The 21,427-nt window shown below is 37.6% G+C and overlaps 1 protein-coding gene across 1 annotated transcript in view; it reads right to left on the minus strand.

Moving 5' to 3' along the window:
• The window catches only part of vwf (von Willebrand factor), a 38,658-nt gene extending 21,199 nt beyond the window's left edge, over nucleotides 1-17,459 (minus strand). The window contains exons 1-27 of the mRNA XM_084409554.1: nucleotides 17,348-17,459; nucleotides 16,808-16,871; nucleotides 15,897-16,043; nucleotides 15,685-15,787; nucleotides 14,340-14,548; nucleotides 13,010-13,131; nucleotides 12,471-12,687; nucleotides 12,255-12,377; nucleotides 10,406-10,517; nucleotides 10,251-10,297; nucleotides 9,964-10,100; nucleotides 9,747-9,885; nucleotides 9,503-9,603; nucleotides 8,326-8,521; nucleotides 7,871-8,086; nucleotides 7,481-7,721; nucleotides 7,110-7,204; nucleotides 6,836-6,990; nucleotides 5,976-6,079; nucleotides 5,700-5,838; nucleotides 5,480-5,614; nucleotides 4,123-4,269; nucleotides 3,315-3,455; nucleotides 3,115-3,213; nucleotides 2,838-2,994; nucleotides 660-815; nucleotides 423-558 (exon numbers count right to left, since the gene is read on the minus strand). Coding sequence (XP_084265680.1) covers nucleotides 423-558; nucleotides 660-815; nucleotides 2,838-2,994; nucleotides 3,115-3,213; nucleotides 3,315-3,455; nucleotides 4,123-4,269; nucleotides 5,480-5,614; nucleotides 5,700-5,838; nucleotides 5,976-6,079; nucleotides 6,836-6,990; nucleotides 7,110-7,204; nucleotides 7,481-7,721; nucleotides 7,871-8,086; nucleotides 8,326-8,521; nucleotides 9,503-9,603; nucleotides 9,747-9,885; nucleotides 9,964-10,100; nucleotides 10,251-10,297; nucleotides 10,406-10,517; nucleotides 12,255-12,377; nucleotides 12,471-12,687; nucleotides 13,010-13,131; nucleotides 14,340-14,548; nucleotides 15,685-15,787; nucleotides 15,897-16,043; nucleotides 16,808-16,871 — 3,638 coding nt within the window. The 5' untranslated portion in view covers nucleotides 17,348-17,459. The remainder of the gene's footprint in view (nucleotides 1-422; nucleotides 559-659; nucleotides 816-2,837; nucleotides 2,995-3,114; nucleotides 3,214-3,314; nucleotides 3,456-4,122; nucleotides 4,270-5,479; nucleotides 5,615-5,699; nucleotides 5,839-5,975; nucleotides 6,080-6,835; nucleotides 6,991-7,109; nucleotides 7,205-7,480; nucleotides 7,722-7,870; nucleotides 8,087-8,325; nucleotides 8,522-9,502; nucleotides 9,604-9,746; nucleotides 9,886-9,963; nucleotides 10,101-10,250; nucleotides 10,298-10,405; nucleotides 10,518-12,254; nucleotides 12,378-12,470; nucleotides 12,688-13,009; nucleotides 13,132-14,339; nucleotides 14,549-15,684; nucleotides 15,788-15,896; nucleotides 16,044-16,807; nucleotides 16,872-17,347) is intronic.
• Between the last annotated feature and the right edge of the window lie 3,968 nt (nucleotides 17,460-21,427).

The raw sequence follows: 21,427 nt of genomic DNA on the forward strand, positions 1-21,427 counted from the left end.
ATCTATATATATATATACACACTGTTTATATATAAATGGTACAGACATTTCAATTATATACAAATATGCATTGAAATATAATGTTAATATAACGTGTTAATATAATATGTTAATAAGTAAATAAATAATCATATTAAAATGAAAACTAAAATAGATAAATAAAAGCTACAAATATTAATAAAAATAAATACTACTTGTATAACATCTTATATAACAATCTCTCTTTCCAATTTCCTATTTTTTTAAATTTTGAGATTACATTTGACCTAAATTCTCTTGACCTAAACAATCTACATAGCGTTAGCCTCATAGCATAATTGCCTAAGTAATTTTTTTTTAAATATTACTTAGCCAATTATGCTATGAGGCTAACGATAGAGTAATGAGTGATGGAGATGAAAACAATATGTGGCATAGCATACCATATCTGGCAAAGATGAGGATCTTCATGGTTAATGATGAACTGTTTTCCATGGGAGATTCTCTCTCCGTTATGCACACACACCTGACACTGTGACGGTTCCACACACTTCCTCAGAATCTCATCTAAAACTTGCCCTGAGGGATTGAAGCAGACAGAACGAGTGAATGTGCGAACAAAAGTGAGATTGAAGTCTATGAAGTCAATTTTCTTGTAGGTATCTGTGAATTGATGCTACCTGGTGGGCAGACAGCATGGCATCCCTCCACACATGTGATGGGACAGCTCAGAGGTTCAGGATGCTGGCAGGTGGGAGGGCAAGCGCTACCACAGGCGTTATATCTCCACTCACACTCCACCCCTATGTCCTTATTCAGTTCCTCACAGCTCAGTGCTGTAGGTAAACAGTCATTTAGCAAACAATATTGTAAAGTTTGACTTTCTGTAGTACTTATTTCAGGGAATAATCTGCCTTTGGGTTGAAGGGTTAAACTGGCGCCTATATAGTGATCTGTCACGCCACATTTAAGAGCGTCAAAACGACATTGCTTGAATTTCGTGATAAAATGGACATTATTTTGGAAAATGACACTTTGTTTCTTATTGAAAGTAACATAACGTGGAGCTTATTGCAATAATTGGTGGTTTATGGTGGTTATGATACAACGCTGTATTCGTAAAATTTGCGGGACGAATATGTGTACCGTTACACCCCTAGTTCAAATGTTAAGGAAGAAAACATTTTTTGTGACAAGGTAAAATAGGGTCAACCTCAACAATGGGCTAAGGCTGGGCGGGCAGCAGTTGGTGGTACGACATTAGAGTATCGTGATACGTACCATGGGTGGTACTATATTGCCAAAAGTTTTGGGACGTCTGGCTTTACATGCACATGAACTTTAATGACATCCCATTCCACACTCTTCTGGGAAGGCTTTCCACAAGGTTTAATTTTTGACCATTCTTCTAGAAGGGCATTTGTGAGGTCAGGCACTGATGGTGGACGAGAAAGCCTGGCTCGCAGTCTCCGCTCTAATTCATTCCAAAGGTCTTTTATCGGGTTGAGGTCAGGACTCTGTGCAGGCCAGTCAAGTTCCTCCACACCAAACTCGCTCATCCATGTCTTTATGGACCTTGCTTTGTGCACTGGTGCCAAGTCATGTTGGAACAGGAAGGGGCCATCCCTAAACTGTTCCTACACAGTTGGGAGAATGAAATTGTCCAAAAATGTCTTGTTATGCTGAAGCATTAAGAGTTCCTTTCACTGAAACTAAGGGGCCAAGTCCAACCCCTGAAAAACAACCCTACACCATAATCCCCCCTCCACCAGACTTTACACTTGGCACAATGCAGTCAGGCAAGTACCGTTCTCCTGCCAACTGGCAAACCCAGACTCGTTCATTGGATTGCCAGACAGAAGCGTGATTCGTCACTCCAGAGAACACATCTCCACTGCTCTAGAGTCCAGTGGCGGCGTGCTTTACACCACTTCATCCGACTCTTTGCATTGCACTTGGTGATGTAAGGCTTGGATGCAGCGGCTCGGCCATGGAAACCCATTCCATGAAGCTCTCTATGCACAGTTCTTAAGCTAATCTGAAGGCCACACAAATTTTGGGGGGGGTATGTAGCTATTGACTCCACAGAAAGTTGGCGACTTCTGCGCACTGTGCACCTCAGCATGGGCTGACCCCGCTCTGTGATTTTACGTGGCTTACCACTTCGTGGCTGAGTTGCTGTTGTTCCCAATTGCTTCCACTTTGTTATAATACCACTAACAGTTGACCGTGGAATATTTAGTAGTGAGGAAATTTCATGAATGGACTTATTGCACAGGTGGCAACCTATCCTAAGGTACCACACTTGAATTCACTGAGCTCCTGAGAGCGACCCATTCTTTCACAAATGTTTGTAGAAGCAGTCTACATGCCTAAGTGCTTGATTTTATACAACTGTGGCCATGGAAGTGATTGGAACACCTAAATTTAATAATTTGGAGAGGTGTCCCAATACTTTTGGCAATATAGTTATGCAGTTATGCAATATGCAACATATATATGCATGTTTTTATGTGGTTAGAATTAGAAAATACCTTGTTAAAAGTAAAATATCACTGAAAAATATATTCCAGGCAGTTAATATTGCCCTTTAATTTGATAATAATAATAAAAAACATTTCTCAGAACACAGAACTATTGTATGCAGTTTCATAAGACTTGGAATACTGGATAGTAATAGATGGAGAGCTTCTAAACCCATTCAACTTCATTGTGTAAAAGAGTGTTAACATTCTACCTGATGTCTTCTTTTGTGTTCTGCAGAAGAGAGAAAGTCTGTCGGGTTTGTGACGACAAGTGGGTGAGTAAATTACCTTTAAATTAAGTGCCTTGCTCAGGGGTACAGTGGTGAAACTTACGGCATAAGTCGTTGGACCTCCAGTTCACCAGCAGCCCCTTCTGAGCACATTCATGAGCGTATGCGGCAATGGTGTTACAGAAACATGCACAGTCACCGACCGATGGACACGAGCATGTGTCATGAGTACAGATGTCCCAGTACGGCTCAGGGTCCACCTGATACAGTCAGAGTAAAAAGTAAACAAGTGTAAGAAGTAGTAAGAAAGCGGAGTAATGACCACATGTTAGTGTATTGTCATCATTTAATTGTGACTATTGAGTATAAGTGTTACCAACCACAACATTGCACTCCCTGAAGATGGTGCTGGTGAGCACACGGCAGGACTGTTCCACCGTCACCAGCTTCACCATGTCTGTGCTGCACTGAGACAGCACCTGCATGCAAATCAAAATAATGTAATCTCAGATCATTTCATGTCTCTATGTTCTGGCTTGCTCTAATAAAACACTCCAGTTCAGGCCGTGATGTAACTCACCGGGACAGCGTCAGCACAGCTAGGTCGAACTTTCCACGAGTTTCCAAAGTCTGCAGCGCCAACCTCCATCTGGTTACTGCTGCTCAACAGATCGTTATTCTGACTGCCATCAAAATTTCCACAAAGGCCACAGACTTTCCCCTTAAACACACACAAATTAATTTCATTTCCCAACTGTTTATTCTAAGATAAGTAGTTGTAACCCATATTGCAGACATTCTTGAAAGTAAAAACTATTTCAAAATTATATTGTATACATACATTTGAATTCATAAATTATTTTTAACTCAAAAATGTATGAACTCACTGGGTACATGTTCAAATATAAAAATGATTCAAAACATTTTATTCTGAAGTTTTTATTCATAAATCTTTTTTTAATTAACTAGATAAATCAGACAAAAACCCATATTGTGGACATGGACAAAGGTACAAATAAATCATTCTAAATCATATTTTATACATACATTTGGATTCATAAATCATTTAAACTCTATAAAATGATTATTCTTTTTTGTTTACGTGGTTAATCTGACAAAAACTCACTTTCAAGCCAGAACATGCTAAAAGGTAAAAAGAATTCAAATCTTTTTCATTCATTATTTTATCTTAACATTTAAAAAAAAATGCTTAAAGCATTGCTTAAAGATAAAAAAGATTTTTTATTCATAATATTCGATTCATAAATAATTTTTTACTCTAAAAATGCTTTATTTAACAACAAAAAAATAAGTCGTCTATGGTATGTGCTCATTTAGATAGCTAGGTAGATCAGATGTGTGTGTGTTTTTCTTTGTATGCGTGTTACCCTGTAATGTCCGTTGATCTGCAGTGAGATTCGGGTCCCTGTGTCCCAGGTGATGGAGATGTGTTTACCCAGAAGGATGATGTAATACTGTCCAGAGCGCACAATCTCAACCACTGTCTCTTTCAACACAGGCCTCTTCATCCTCACCTACAGAAGAAGACAACAGAGAAAGAAAGCAAAAAAGCCTGTATGCTTTTACTTCACACATGATGCTTGTCATAACATACAGTAAGCTAGTGGATGAATAATTTAACAATCCACAAAATCTTTTATATTTAAGCAACCTAGCAGATATTGCAAGTGTGACTTTTTTATACACTGGATCTATGTATCTATATCTATGCATGTATCTATGTATGTATGGTTCTATGTATGTATTAGGGGTGTAACGGTTCTCTCGGTAAAAATCTAACCGTACCATTCTCCACCCAGGGTTCGGCGCGCACTTGCACCACGGTTCATCTTAAATCTGACGACGCATCTATAATATGATTTACTGAAAATAACCGAGTAAAACAGACAGTTAATGCATGTGTCTGTTGATGGATACACATTCTGGGTTCCCAATACATTACAACAGCAATGATCAAATGAATGGGAACTTGCGCGCGCTGTGAGAAGATTGTGTGTGCGCGCTCATGTGAAGACAGTCTCAGACAGCACGCAAATATTGAAGTCTTTCAAGTTTTGCACTTCAACGGACAAATTCACACAAAAATTATATCAATATGCCCGTCTTGGTGAGTATCCTAGCAGGCATAGTTGGTTACGTCTTAAGTGAATGAAACAGCAAGTGTATCAGTATCAGTGTGAACTGTATCCGTGTATTATCTTAAAGTGATAGCGCGCTAATATTCCTGCTGTCTGTGCTTTTAATGTTAATCAAACAACAAAAGACAAGGAAAACACTCACTGCTCTAGATTGAATAGCTTTTGTAACTTCAATAAGGATTCATCTTTAATTTATACAGTCAAATATGTAATGTCATTTTACAATTTCTGTACCTAAAAAAACTAATGTTAGACCTACCTGAAAAACCTGAAAATGAATATTTTATTTTAATAAGTGCTCTATTGTATTTATTTGTGCTGTTGCTTGTAGTTTTATTATTTGTTCTAATTTTCTTTATATTTATTTGACAGTAGTTCCCTGAACATAGCACATACTGAATCATACCATTGTATCCATCCATCCATCCATCCATCCAATCTATGTTTGATCTGCCAAGAAAATATCTGTTGCTGTTCTGTGCATTTATTGACAACAGCATAACGTTTTATTGACAATAGCATCCAAGACTTTAGCTATCTGCTTTATAAAGTCAAATATAACTCTATAAATCAATTTTAGTATTACCTCGCCATGTTCCATTACAATCAGTCCTCCCATGTACATCACTGTGATGCTTTTACTGCAGCGGTAACCTGCGATCCCACAAGCGGAGTTCTCCACCAGAACCCTGAACGTGCCATCCAATCCGTTGCAGTAATCCTACTCAGACGGACACAGAAGAATGAGCGAAAATATGAGGGACAGAAGAGAAAAGAGAGCAAGAGAGCGAGAATATTGACTTTACCTGAGCTAGAACATATTGGCAAGGTCCAGGAAACGAGAACTTCAGTCCATCAAAGCTGATGTAGTGTGTCTCTCCTATCACACGACACACACCGTCACACACACGCTGTGTACACTTCCACTGACGCTTCTCACAAACACTGGGAAAGAAAGGGAAATGTAATAGTAACACAATAATATGAATGTTTATAGGCCTACTTGTCATCTGATGTACGCAACAAATACATAACATTGCACCAGTGTCAGCTTGTAGAAGATCCATGATTGGCTCATTTACCAGGTGTTGCAGTCCACATTAATGCTCTGTCCTGAGGCATAGGGGCGGTTGTTATGGTAACAAGGGCACTGGTCTTGTGGAATGCATTCTCTTCTGTGTCGAACCTGCAAACACCCATAAAATGACACAATTATCTTTTTTGTAGCCTAAAAAGTTGTAAATATAAAAAAAATTTTTTTTATTTATGTAGAAAAGTAACTATAATATGCTGTAGATAATATGAATTGTTTAAATAATTTAGCAAATTTTTCTAATCATAATGTGGTGTTAAAATTACTGACATTACAGTTTTGAAATCCCAAGTAAACAGTAACACATAAATGTCTAATATTTATACTTTTACAAAAGATTTATATTTCAAATAAAACATTCATCCAAGAATTCTGAAAGAAATCCCAAAAATGATTTCAACGTTATTAATAATAATAGATGTTTATTGAGCAGCAAATCCGCATATTAGAATGATTTCTGAAGGATCGTGTGACACTGAAGACTGGAGTAATGATGCTGAAAATTCAGCTTTGTGTCACAGGAATAAAGTACATTTTTAAGTGTAATCAAATAGAAAACAATTGTTTTAAATGACAATAATATTTCACAATATTACTATTTCATTTCTTTTTGATCAAATAAAGGCAGCATTGGTGAGTGTAAGAGACTACTAAAGAATCCCAAACTGTTGAATGGTTGTATATTTTCATTTTTTTTTCACAATTTTTTTTATCAAAACAGTAAAAAGTTGTATAAATATAGTTCTATACATAATTTACCAATCCAACTTGGTTTATGAATATAAGCCTTAATGATATGAAGTTTCAAAACGGTTCATTAGAACATTTCGTATTCACTTTGATACTTACCGTTCCAGGTGGACACATACAGCCAGACACACATCCCTGACTGACACACTCCAGGTCCAGATTCCGGCAGGTCTTAGCACACTCTATCCCAGCATCCCTTGCACTTCCACAATCAAACCGCTGCAGTGGAGGTGGACAAGAGATAGCGCGCCGCCCTACAGGTGAAACACACACACAAAGAATTCATTATATGTACTCCATTTATCTAAACTACAATATTCTGTCCACTTGTGTCCAGTTGTGCTCCATTAAAAATTATGAAAGCATGGAATACCTCTTGAAGAAGAATGATCGTCAAAGAAGAGGTCAGTCAGAGTTGATCCAGTGGCTTCATTAGAAGTGCATTGCATGGATCCACTCTCACATACACTACACAAAGAAATAACATTAAAAAAAAAACTAATAAATATATACACATAAATGTTTCATGTTCAATGTTTATTCAAATTTCAATTAAATTAAAGCCAATATTCTGGTTAGTGCCTAGTAGTAATTTCAATATGACGCTAGTCTGTGTCATGTAAACACTTTACGTTTAATATCATATGAGTCCGGTGAGACACAGGCAGTTGACCAAACATCAAGCTATCAAAGAAACCTGATGTGTAACTGTATAGTAAAATACTGTGTTTTTTCCCTGCTAACCAGATGGCGTGATGGTCACCGATCATGTCGTTGGGCTCAAAGATCTCTCCGTTATGGTGGCACGAGCAGTGTTCGGGTGGCACACACTCCCCTGCGTCACTGAGGAAGAGTCCTCTGGGGCAGAAACAGCCTTCTTCACAGAACCCATCACAATCACTGTCAGGCAGCGATAGAGACCGGCACGTCTGATTACACACGTTCCCACAAATCTCGTACACCTGGTCATCCGGACAGGTCATTTCTGCTCAAACACACACACACACACACACACATTTGGTTTTCTATCATGATGGGATACTTTTTTATGAACTTTATTTAGTATGTTTATTCAGCCGTTTTGGTACTGTTTTGCTGTCTTAACTCTTAACCTACAGTCAGAATGAGACATACCACAGTATCCATGACCCCTCCAGTTGATTAGCACTCCCTTGGCTGCGCAGGCGGCTGCATAGCTGTGGACGGCATCACACAGGCACTCTTTGCCGTCTGCGCAGGAGCACACATCATAGCGGCAGTTTTTCACATATGGTTCAGGGCTGACCACATCATGACAGGCTTCAAACTTCACAGAGAGCAGCACAGCACAGGCTTCTTCTGAAAAACGCACTACACACATACAAATCTATCAGGTTGTTAACTGCTAGTCTTTGTTGCCCTCTAGTGTTCAGTGCATTTATAAATCATGACATCATGCATTTATAAATATGCATAACCACTACATACCGGCCAATACTCAGATTAGTGGTCAGTATGTTCTTTAAATGACAGATTCTTAAAATTTGATATCTGTGCCCCTGATGTTGAATTTTTTTTTTTGTCACAACCTTGTGTGTGTTTGTGTATACCTCTCTTAGGATTTAAAATACAGGGATCTGAGTGTTGCAATTGAAGATCATCACAGTCTGCGTTCATCTTCCACGCGTTGCCGAATCCTTCGACGCGCGTCTCCACCAGCCCGCCCACTGTTAAGAAGTCGTCTCCCTGGTTACCATTATAATTACCGCACAGACCGCACGTTTTCCCAGCAAAGGCAGGGTTTAGCTGCAAACACACACACACACACACACACACACACATATGCTCACATATCAGGTTTGCAGCATGGGAATATTTGATACATGTCCCAGATTCTGCATTTCATAGACAGACTCTATATGTACATGGGAATTATTTATGCATTATTTTGAGTGCATAAAGCACCTAGCATTCTCACACACATGACATGTGATCCACGCTGTTGGAAATTCCAGCTAAAACCAGTTTAAAGTGGTAGATTTGTTTTACAAGGTTTCTGGATGGTCCAAGCTTGTTGTTTGTTAATTCAATGTGGTTTAGGTGATTGACTGAGGCTACCAAGCTTTAAAAAAAAAAAAAAAAAAAAACAAACATAAAACTTACATCATAAAACTGTCACAGTTATTATAAAAACAGTCCATACAACTATATTCCAATGCATTTTGGGGTGCAAAAGGCTTCAAAAGCTTTGAAATATGCCTCAGTTCATATTCATCTTCATTCTGTGGAAAGCGCTGTCAAAAATGTTCATTTTTTAATGGCAAACAGTCACACAGTTTTCGAACAACAACTGAGAGTAAATAAATGATAATCAGTGTTATTTTAGTATTATTTACTGTATATACTATTAATTAATATTTTGAATTCACTTTTTTGTATCAGTTTTCTTTTTCATTTTAGTTCAGGTTTTAGTGCTTTTGTTATGAAATTAGTTTTTTTAATATTTCAACTTAGATTACATTTATTTTTATTTCAGCTTTAGTCATCTTTGTACTTTTAAACTTATTTATTTCAGTTAGCTGCAAAGTCAACATTTCTAAATTGCATCATGTAACATTTTTAAGTTTAATTTGTAATTTTAAATACTAAAAACAGTTAACAGTTTAAGATTTTCTGTAATATTTATGTGTGAAATTTACTAGCAATTTCTGAGTGAAAAGTTTTAAATGTTTTTTTTTTTTTTTTTTCAGTGTATAGCCTGTTTTTTCCAGCAGGGCACACACACACCTTCAGCAAAACACGTCCTCTGCCATCCCAATCCAGATGTAGATCGTCACCGTAACGCAGTCTTACAGATGACAACACCGCATTCTGCACTCTTAGGGGACCTACACACAAACACATTACTGTTATGCTGCGCTATGATTTGTACATCAGTATTACATTGCAGCTGTCATGAATTTGAAGAAAAAAAGGCATTGTATCTATATGTTCTGTTTATGCATTGTGTGTATTTTGCTACTTGACAGACCATTAATTAAGGGTGTTTTCACATCCATTCCATCCACAGAGACCACGCCCCCATGCTTGAGGTGAACCGTCTGATTGGCCAGATCTCGGAATCTCAGTGTAATTGACCGTGTGCAGATGGCATCTTGGTCATCTGCACACTTCAGCAGAAAAATACAACCATAAGCACACAGATAAACAAACAAGCACAAGTGTAGATTTCACAGAAGATTTCAGACCTGTGCAGTCTCAATGATGGCAGAAAAAGTGTTGCTCTGGCAGTCTTTAGCGAGCAGATACTGACAAATCCCACTGAAGGTGAAGAACTTATCGTCAAAGGTCTTATAATGGGACTGTCCTGTCACAAGACACCCCCCTAAGAAGAGACAGAGGAATAAATCGATTAGAAAGCAATGTTTCTTCATCAGATATAATGTCAACATTAAAACTGCAATTGCAATTCAAAGCATTAAATTAATTATTGGAAGGTTAGTTAAATTTGAAAAAGTAACAAATTCACATTTACCAGGACATCCTTCGTTAGTACATTCCCATGATCCATGGCGACAGACGCTAAAAGTGAAGGTGAGTTTAAGTGAATGTGTGCAGATAAAGTAGTATTTGAATGCATTGTTTTGTAATGTGTGTATATGTGTGTGTGGGTGGGTGTGTGTGTCCCACCATGTGTTGCAGTCCTGCGATATGGAGGAACCAGGAGGGTAGCTGCGTCCAGCATGCGTGCAGGAGCACTGAGACACGTCAACACAACGATCTCCGTCCAACACCTTTCCCGCTGACAAACACATTTCACACATTCATCAACACTAAGCAGGAAAAAGTACGATAAAGGTAAGATAAACATTATCATTGGTGGTCAGTTTCTTTGTCTTGTTTTTCAGTAAAAATATCTAAAGATAAATTAACCTAAAAAGTTAGATTGCACACAGTTGCATCAGAGAATATATCTATAAAATATTTTTTCCATGTTTATTAGAACAAACTTCACTAAATGTGTTATTTGTTTTTTTTAAACCGCAACCATTTCAAAAGTTTAGGGTCGGTATATACGATTTTTAAATGGTTTTGAAAGAAGTTTCTTATGCTTGCCAAGGCTGCGTTTATTGGACCAAAGATACAGTAAAAACAGTAATATTGTGAATTTTTTTTAAAACTGATTTATTTTAAAATGTTATTTATTCCTGTGATGCAAAGCTGAATATTTAGTATCATTACTCCAGTCTTCAGTGTCACATGATCCTTCAGAAATCATCCTAAAATGCAGATTTTTCGGCGTTAAGAAACATTTCTTAATATTATCAATGTTGAACACATATTTATGTGCAAACTGATACATTTTTTCAGGACTCTTTGATTAAATGAATTGTAATACTGTTTTGATCAATTTAATGCATCCTTGCTTAAATATGAATATTAAAAGTATTCATTTTTTTCAAAGAAAAAATCTTAAAGAGCCCAAACTTTTAAATGGTAGTGTATAATTATGATCAAATAGGGATTGTCAAAAGTTTTTTTTTTTATCTACTGAATTTTTCGTCAACGATACCAGGGACACCGAAACACCGGGGAACATGAAATTTGGTGGGCATGTAGCCCCACTAGACTTTTACGGAAAAATTTCGTTTGGTCCCCGGGGGCCACTCCCCCCCCCGCGCTGGGCCCCCCCAAACCCAAAAAATTCAGTTTTTCCTAAATAACTACTTGAACCGTGGAACCGAGGATGAAGAAATTTTTATGGTATGTTGGTCTTAAGGGCCCACATCAACCTAGCCCATAATCACTCATTTGTGATTTGCGCCCCTCCCATAAAAAATGAAAATGCAATATTATTCTGCTTTAATCGCCCCTATCTTCAGTGGAGATGTTCAGAACTGCACCATATTTCATGTGTATGATTAACTTGACATCCTCTGGGGGTATGCTAAGTTTCGTAGAATTTCATCCATGGGGGGGTATAAAATAAATTCATTTATGTGCACATTTAGTGACTGTACACTCATCGGCCTGTAGATGGTGCTGTTGAGCGAAGGGTTGCTGGTTTAGGATGATACTGTCACACACACACATGCAGGAATACAAACAAACGCAAGCATGCACACACACTGACATCCACACGCACAGACACACATCCATACACACACATACAAATCCACATGCACAGACACACACACACAAACACACATGCGCACACACAAACACACACACATACACACACACACACAGACAGACATGCACATACTACTACTTTTTTTAGGTATATACATAAACACGCAATACAGCCAAATTGCTCCACGTCATTTATTTTTGTGGAAAGCCAGTGCAGGCCTGAGCGGCGGTCATATTTTGTACCGCCATGCGGTACATCTAGTTATAGTCATTATTTAATATTAAAGCATCAACTTAGCTGACATTAAGAACACACAAGAGAGAGGCCATAAACAGTACAATGAAGCAAAAATGTAATTAAGGTAAATTGAATTTTTCTAGATTGGTTGACCGGTATCACTCTCACCTGGGCAGCTGCAGCCATCAACACACTCCTCCTTGCAGACTTCCTGGATGTTTACACTCTGACAGGACGTGGAGCAGATCGGGGTGCAGTCTCTGTACTCCATGCCAACAGGACACTTAGGGGCTGAGCAAATGGCAACATACATATGTGAATATACACATAGTCGATATCAGATATGAAATGTATTTATATGAGTGTGAAAGTGAGATTACTCACAGCACTGGCTCTGCACATGCCAGTTGGACAGTGTGACGCCGTGATTGGCACAGGTGCGGGCGTACTCCAGCAAGGCCTGACACACGCACTCATCTCCCGTTCTGCAGTGACAGGCATCAGACTCACACACGGACACAAACGCAGCCGCATCCACGAGGTGAGCACAACGCAGGTAGAGTGCTGAACTCCTCATGGCCTCACACTGTGACATCTGATCCTGAAACACACGCATACACACTCTGAAAAATCGCAAAAAGTGCAATCGGTAACACTTCAGTTTAGGGTCCAATTCTCACTATTAACAAGTTGCTTATCAGCATGTATATTACTATAATAATATTGGCTGTTTATTAATACTTATGAAGCATGACCTTATTCTACATCCTTTAATCCTACCCAATACCTAAACTTAACAAATACCTACTAACTATTAATATATAGGAGTTTGTTGAGCCAAAAGACATAGTTAATAGTGAAAATTGGACCCTAATCTTAAGTGTGACTGTGCATATATGACACACAATGGACAAGCATCTGACTTTTGCTGATTCTCCGGTGCTGTTGCAGCTCTGCGATGGGGGCAAGACGCGTTTACAGGGTTCATCTGCCCCTTTCATGGCCCAGGAATTTGCAAAGTCGTATGGATCATCTGTCAGAAAACCTAAACACACACATTTATAAATCTATGAATCCCATGAAGCCTGTCAAGAACATGTTCTGGTCATATTTTACTCCAAACTGTACATAAAACAATTATAAAAAAAATGTTTTTTAAAAGAAATTAATACTTTTATTCAGCAAGTATTAATTCAAGCAAAACTGACAGAAAATACATTTATAATGTTACAAAATGTTTCTATTTTAAATAAATGTTTTTTTTTTTTTTACTTTCTATTCATCAAAGAATCATGAAAGAAAAAGATTTATCAAGCTTTCCACAAAAATATTAAGCAGCTTAACTGTTTTCAACATTGATAAGAAATGTTTCTTGAGCAGCAAATCAGCATGATTTCTGAATTTATTTATTACATTATTATTATATTTATTTTTCACATTTTCATTTTTAATTATTTAAATCATAGAGTATTTATTGATTTATGTATTCAAATTAATTTATGCTGATTTAAAAAAAAAAAAAAGGGTCCTGACGGGAAGCTCAAATAGACTATAAATCTTCTGGATACATAAAAGTAATGGGCTTCTTTTTTTTTTTTTTTACATCATAGTCTTAAGAAATGGGAGAGGAATGTGCTTAATTGTCATGAGCAGTGCTCAAAAATTGGCAGGTACGCAATGGTACACAGAGCTTCTATATTTTAATCTTCACTTTTGAAGAGTCAAAGCGTCAGTGTAAATGAGCAGAGCCAACGGTATAGCGGGCCAAAGGTGGTTTCTTTTTTTCCACTTCAAGCGCTGATAATGAGCATAATGTCAAAATGCCAACTAACCTTCAATAAAAATATACTTTTTATTTGAGGTGAAATATGACCAGAACATGTTCTTCTTAACAAACATGTTATCTTTCAGTTCTGAGGACACAAACACAGTTTCCCATGCTCTCCCATGAACTCATGTGAACTCATGTTCTAAATTTAAACATCTGATAGTGATAAGTGCACCAAAAACTACAAAAGCTGTAACATGGAACGATGACAGGATACTAACATGCCCCTAAAGGCCCAAACAAGGCTCTGAAACAAAGAGTTGTTAAAACTTTCTAATGTTTTGTCTTCTGGATGAACATTGACGCCACCTATTTCCCCAGCTCGTATTAATCAGCATCCTGTCCACTGTTTTTAAAACATGGGTCTTACTGAAAGATTGTTTGAGAGGTATGTTGTTGTGTTCATGCCTGCGTTTGTGTCGCACCTTCTTGTGCGGTGTACTCATCCTCCACCAAATAATTGTAGTTTCCACACAGGCCGCATGTACGGTTGCTGTGATGCTTGTCGAGCGTTAGTTGAATGTTATGGGAAGGGTCTATACGGATGGAGAACCCGAACTCTTCACTCCATAGTCGAACGTACCCCAGCTCGAACCCTGCGAACACAGAGCTTGATGCATACGGCAATGGGAGCCTAGAGGGAACCAAAAAAAAAAAAAACGTAGCCATTTTTATATGATACCCTGATTACATGAGTAGCATACTGTAGCCGGTCATTAGTTGTGTTTCATATGATGATGAGTGGGCCCTAACCAGGAAATTCATGATGGTCTAAGATGGTCATAACAACATGGTATAGTGATATACAATGCATATAAAAATACTAAAAGAATGCTAATGGAATATTCTACATTATTTTGAATTCTTCAAAAAGTAAAATAAGGATAACACACTAAAAAAAAATATATATATATATATATATATATATATATATATTATTTGTGACCCTGGATCACAAAACCAGTCACAGGTAGCACGGTTATATTTGCCACCAATACATTGTATGGGTCAAAATTATCGATTTTTCTTTTATGCCAAAACTCATAAGTAAAGATCATGTTCCATCAAGATATTTAGTAAATTTCCTACCGTAAATATATAAAACATTTATGTTTGTGAGTGAATGCAGCACAATCGCAAACATAAATGGACAATTTTAAAGCTGATTTTCTCAATGTTTCGATTTTCAAATAGTTGTATCTCGGCCAAATATTGTCATATCCTAAAAAAAAACATACATCAATGGAAAGCTTATTTATTCAGCTTTCAGGTGATGTATACATCTAAAAAAGACCTATGTGACTGGTTTTGTGGTCCAAATTGTTTGTAAGCAAATCCTACACCAATTTTTTTTGAGTGTAGAATCTCCATTTTTGTATATTTAAAAAAAAAATCTAATTCACCTCCAGAAGACTCTTATGGGATTCTTTTTGATCTCTTTAGGATTGGTTCCATTGAAATTCCATTAGCAAGCCATAAGCACTTTCTTTTAGATTTTGACTACAAAAAAAAAAAGGTTTGCATGCCATATATAGAAGAACCATTTTTGGTTCCCCAAAGAACCTTTGAATGAACAGTAAAAAAAAAAAAAAAAAAAGAATAATTTTTGTCTAATTTTATTATTTAACATTTGTCTAAATTTTAATCTAAAGAAACCAGTATAAAGAACCTTTTATGGAATGGAAAGTTTCCATGGATGTTGAAGGTTCTTCACGGAGCCATAAATGCCAGCGCCTTTATTTTTAAGAGTAGGAAATTTACAGTTTGTACCTCTCTGCTCCTTGTGAAAGCGTTCCATGAACAGAGAGATGAAGCTCAAAGAATTCTCCCAGAAACAAAGTCACTCCTTTCCTCTTTCCGTGAGAGAAATCACCTAGAAGTAAACACACATCCTTACAAACAAGCCATAGCTTGTTTAATTCACGAAAAACTGTTTGTGTGTGCGCGTGCGTGCGTGTGCGTGTGTGTGACAGGATTTTTACCCAGTATGGAGAAGCTTCTGTGTTGGCAGTCTGCCGCCAGCATGTAGCTGCAGTCTCCAGGGAACTCATAAATCACACCGTCAAAAGTGTGTATATGCTGCCGGCTAAAGAGACTACAGCGACCAGATCCCTCGACAGACACAAAACCTACAGAACAAAGAGAGTAAGAGAGTTAACACTTGCATGCTAGCTTTTAATCAAAGTGGCATCACTAGCCTACCATTCAAAAGTATGGAGTCGGTAAGATTTTTAAATGTTTTTGAAGGAACCAAGGCTACATTTATTTGATTAAATATACAGTAAAAACAGAACTACTGTGAAATATTATTACAATTTAAAAGATTTATTAATATATTTTAAATTGTAATTTATTCCTGTCATGCAAAGCTGAATTTTCAGCATCATTTATCCAGTTATCACATGATCCTTCAGAAATCATTCTAATATGCTGATATCGTATTTGTACGATCATTTTGACCTCTGTACGATGTACGATCAATAATGGGGAAAAAATCCCATAATGTACGATAATTTCAGAATTGTGTGACACCTCAAATGATGGTCGTTGTAGGCTAATCAGTTTATATACACATTGGTCTAGCTGTGATTCAGATCTACTTCATTTTTTGTACTTACATTTACTCAGTTCATAAGGTATATGTAATTGATTTCATTGCGTTAAAATTTAATCAATATTTTTAAATGAAAAAATGTTTTACCAAAAAACATTGAGTAAATCATAGTAAAAGTTTTTATTAGATTTATTGATGAATAGAAAGTTTAAAAGAACAATAACTAAAAAAGTCTTTACTGTCACTTTTGATCTATTTAATGCATCCTTGTTAATCCAATACAATTATTCATTTATTAATTAAAAGGCACAATCGCACACAAACATGCTCAACTCTAACCTGAAAAATTCAAGACGAAAACCAAAAGGATTCTGCTCCATCCTTTCAAACTGCACGGTTCCATCTGATTAAAGAAAAAGAAGAAATCATGAATGATTTACCACCTGAACCACCGTAGAAAGCACACAGTAGATAACGCATTGCAATGTCCAGGCACCATACCCTTTTTTAAAACGGGGCATCAACAATAGTGAGCATGTGAGGGTTAAATTTAGTGAAAAATAATAGCATGAGGCAAAGCAAAAGTTCAGCTGGAAGTGAGAAACAAAGGAGAAACCTCTGAGACCCTACAAATCTGTCAGAGAGTTTTAGACAGGTCACGTATTTCCACATAGATGGATAGAACGCCCCAACTTAGGATGGGAAAAAAAATAGCATAATATATTCACAAACATGCATGGTATTTTTCATGCATGCTTAAATAGCAAAACATTACCTTTAAACACAATGCACACATCTTCAGACTCGCTAATACAAAAATTTGAAATAATCAGTGGTCTTAACAAATAGTCATGACAAATATTCAGAGGCACCTGTTACCTTTGACCTCTGCCCAGTTGTAGGCTCCCAGCAACAGGTTCTCTGATGCGCTTTGCTGTGCTAGGTCTAAACTATCCAGCGTCTCACAATTCTGAAGACATGACTGGAACCCAGTCCAGATGGAAACAACCGCTTTTTATAAGAACGAAAGAGGGAGGGATGGTGTGATTTCCGTTTTCAAACTCATTAAGAGTGGACAATAGAAGGAAGTCTGGGCATTTGAGGAACTGAAGGATTAGTCTGGCAGTGAAGACAGATAAGACAAACCAACAGAGGACATTAGTGCCAAGCCAAACAGCACACACACGCACACAATCCAAAGCATATGCAGCGAGTTCACAGCCTTTGCGATGTAACTCGTATCTGGCACTGATGGATTAACTGTCGGAAAAACCTCACGACCAACAGCATATTCTGAGAATGTTCACATGAACTCCGTGCATTCATCGTTAATGTAGGCTACTTTTTGTTCTTTTTCGGCTACCTTTCTTTATTGACCCCTAACTCGCTGCCAAAAAACAAGGACAACATGTCCTTGCTTCAGGACCCACATTGCACAGTACATTTGACATTAAGTGGCAACACAACACAGTGCTGAAAAAGTCATTCAAATAAAGGTAAACAAACATCATAAGCCCAACATAGATGCTAATATATTGAAATAAAATAGACTGAACTGGAAAATGGAGAACTTTATAAATGCATTAACAAAACAACAAACAGAAGTTTGATTTACCTGTGAACCTAGTCCAAGTTGTATGTTCTTTTACCATTGCAACAGTTTTTATTTGCATTTATTTTTATTTCATTTAGCATGTCATGAAACTTGTCCTTATTGGTATCTGTGTGATTTTGATAGTTTATCCCAAGTGACAGGTTGAATTCTTGGCAGAATACTGTAAAGATGGATGCTCAGTTTTAGATGTCAATAAAAATGTATAGGCCCTTATATTTGTATATATATATACACTCACCTAAAGGATTATTAGGAACACCATACTAATACTGTGTTTGACCCCCTTTCGCCTTCAGAACTGCCTTAATTCTACGTGGCATTGATTCAACAAGGTGCTGAAAGCATTCTTCAGAAATGTTGGCCCATATTGATAGGATAGCATCTTGCAGTTGAAATTCTGACTCTACCATCTGAATGTCTCAACAGAAATCGAGACTCATCAGACCAAGCAACATTTTTCCAGTCTTCAACTGTCCAATTTTGGTGAGCTCGTGCAAATTGTAGCCTCTTTTTCCTATTTGTAGTGGAGATGAGTGGTACCCGGTGGGGTCTTCTGCTGTTGTAGCCCATCCGCCTCAAGGTTGTGCGTGTTGTGGCTTCACAAATGCTTTGTTGCATACCTCGGTTGTAACGAGTGGTTATTTCAGTCAAAGTTGCTCTTCTATCAGCTTGAATCAGTCGGCCCATTCTCCTCTGACCTCTAGCATCAACAAGGCATTTTCGCCCACAGGACTGCCGCATACTGGATGTTTTTCCCTTTTCACACCATTCTTTGTAAACCCTAGAAATGGTTGTGCGTGAAAATCCCAGTAACTGAGCAGATTGTGAAATACTCAGACCGGCCCGTCTGGCACCAACAACCATGCCACGCTCAAAATTGCTTAAATCACCTTTCTTTCCCATTCTGACATTCAGTTTGGAGTTCAGGAGATTGTCTTGACCAGGACCACACCCCTAAAAGCATTGAAGCAACTGCCATGTGATTGGTTGATTAGATAATTGCATTAATGAGAAAATGAACAGGTGTTCCTAATAATCCTTTAGGTGAGTGTGTATATATATATATATATATATATATATATATATATATATATATATATATATATATATATAAAATAACAGAAAAAGTACAGGCAGCTTACTGGATATATTATACAGTAATTTTATAGACACTTGCGTTAACCCTAAAACACAAAGCAATGAAGTTCAAAATTCAAAATACAGGTAAAACAATAAAACAGGTAAAAAAGAAATACTGAAAATTAAGCCAAATTATACATTGTACCATATTTTCATGGATTTTTTAATATAATATATTTAATATATAGAGAGAGATCTGGTATATATATATATATACAGTATATATATAAATATCCACACCCTGATGAAGGCTTATTGGCCGCAACGCGCAGGTGTGCCGTTGCTTGTCACCTGTTTTTAAAACTTAAGCCATGACAAAATAAAGCCTTTTTATATTTTTCTAAAACGAATTGATCGACTGCCTTGGATTGTTTTTTCTTTATATATATATATATATATATGCGTAATATGCAGATTTTCTGGAATTAAAAATCCCATTCAATTTCTCCATATGAAAATTTATCTTATACACACACAAATTATATATATATATATATATATATATATATATATATATATATATATATATACAGTGGGGAGAACAAGTATTTGATACACTGCCGATTTTGCAGGTTTTCCTACTTACAAAGCATGTAGAGGTCTGTAATTTTTATCATAGGTACTCTTCAACTGTGAGTGACGGAATCTAAAACAAAAATCCAGAAAATCACATTGTATAATTTTTAAATAATTAATTTGCATTTTATTGCATGACATAAGTATTTGATCACCTACCAACCAGTAAGAATTCCGGCTCTCACAGACCTGTTAGTTTTTCTTTAAGAAGCCCTCCTGTTCTCCACTCATTACCTGTATTAACTGCACCTGTTTGAACTCGTTACCTGTATAAAAGACACCTGTCCACACACTCAATCAAACAGACTCCAACCTCTCCACAATGGCCAAGACCAGAGAGCTGTGTAAGGACATCAGGGATAAAATTGTAGACCTGCACAAGGCTGGGATGGGCTACAGGACAATAGGCAAGCAGCTTGGTGAGAAGGCAACAACTGTTGGTGCAATTATTAGAAAATGGAATAAGTTCAAGATGACGGTCAATCTCCCTCGGTCTGTGGCACCATGCAAGATCTCACCTCGTGGGGCATCAATGATCATGAGGAAGGTGAGGGATCAGCCCATACCCCTGGAACGGGTCTGGTCAATGGCCTGAAGAGAGCTGGGACCACAGTCTCAAAGAAAACCATTAGTAACACACTACGCCGTCATAGATTAAAATCCTGCAGTGCAAGCAAGGTCCCCCTGCTCAAGCCAGCGCATGTCCAGGCCCGTTTGAAGTTTGCCAATGACCATCTGGATGATCCAGAGGAGGAATGGGAGAAGGTCATGTGTTCTGATGAGACAAAAATAGAGCTTTTTGGTCGAAACTCCACTCGCCGTGTTTGGAGGAAGAAGAAGGATGAGTACAACCCCAAGAACACCATCCCAACCGTGAAGCATGGAGGTGGAAACATCATTCTTTGGGGATGCTTTTCTGCAAAGGGGACAGGACGACTGCTTCGTATTGAGGGGAGGATGAATGGCGCCATGTATCGCAAGATCTTGGCCAACAACCTCCTTCCCTCAGTAAAGCATTGAAGATGGGTCGTGGATGGGTCTTCCAGCATGACAACGACCCGAAACACACAGCCAGGGAAACTAAGGAGTGGCTCCATAAGAAGCATCTCAAGGTCCTGGAGTGGCCTAGCCAGTCTCCAGACCTGAACCCAATAGAAAATCTTTGGAGGGAGCTGAAAGTCCGTATTGCCCAGCGACAGCCCCGAAACCTGAAGGATCTGGAGAAGGTCTGTGTGGAGGAGTGGGCCAAAATCCCTGCTGCAGTGTGTGCAAACCTGGTCAAGAACTACAGGAAACGTATGATCTCTGTAATTGCAAACAAAGGTTTCTGTACCAAATACTTATGTCATGCAATAAAATGCAAATTAATTACTTAAAAATCATACAATGTGATATTCTGGATTTTTGTTTTAGATTCCGTCACTCACAGTTGAAGAGTACCTATGATAAAAATTACAGACTTCTACATGCTTTTCTAAGTGGGAAAACCTGCAAAATCGGCAGTGTATCAAATACTTGTTTTCCCCACTGTATATATATACATATACATATTAGGGGTGTAACGATACCCTCGTCACGATTTGATACATATCACGATACTGAACTCACGATACGATATTAATGTGATA

The sequence above is a fragment of the Rutilus rutilus genome (genome assembly GCF_951802725.1).
Source record: "Rutilus rutilus genome assembly, chromosome: 5".
In the NCBI taxonomy this organism is placed as follows: Eukaryota; Metazoa; Chordata; class Actinopteri; order Cypriniformes; family Leuciscidae; genus Rutilus; species Rutilus rutilus.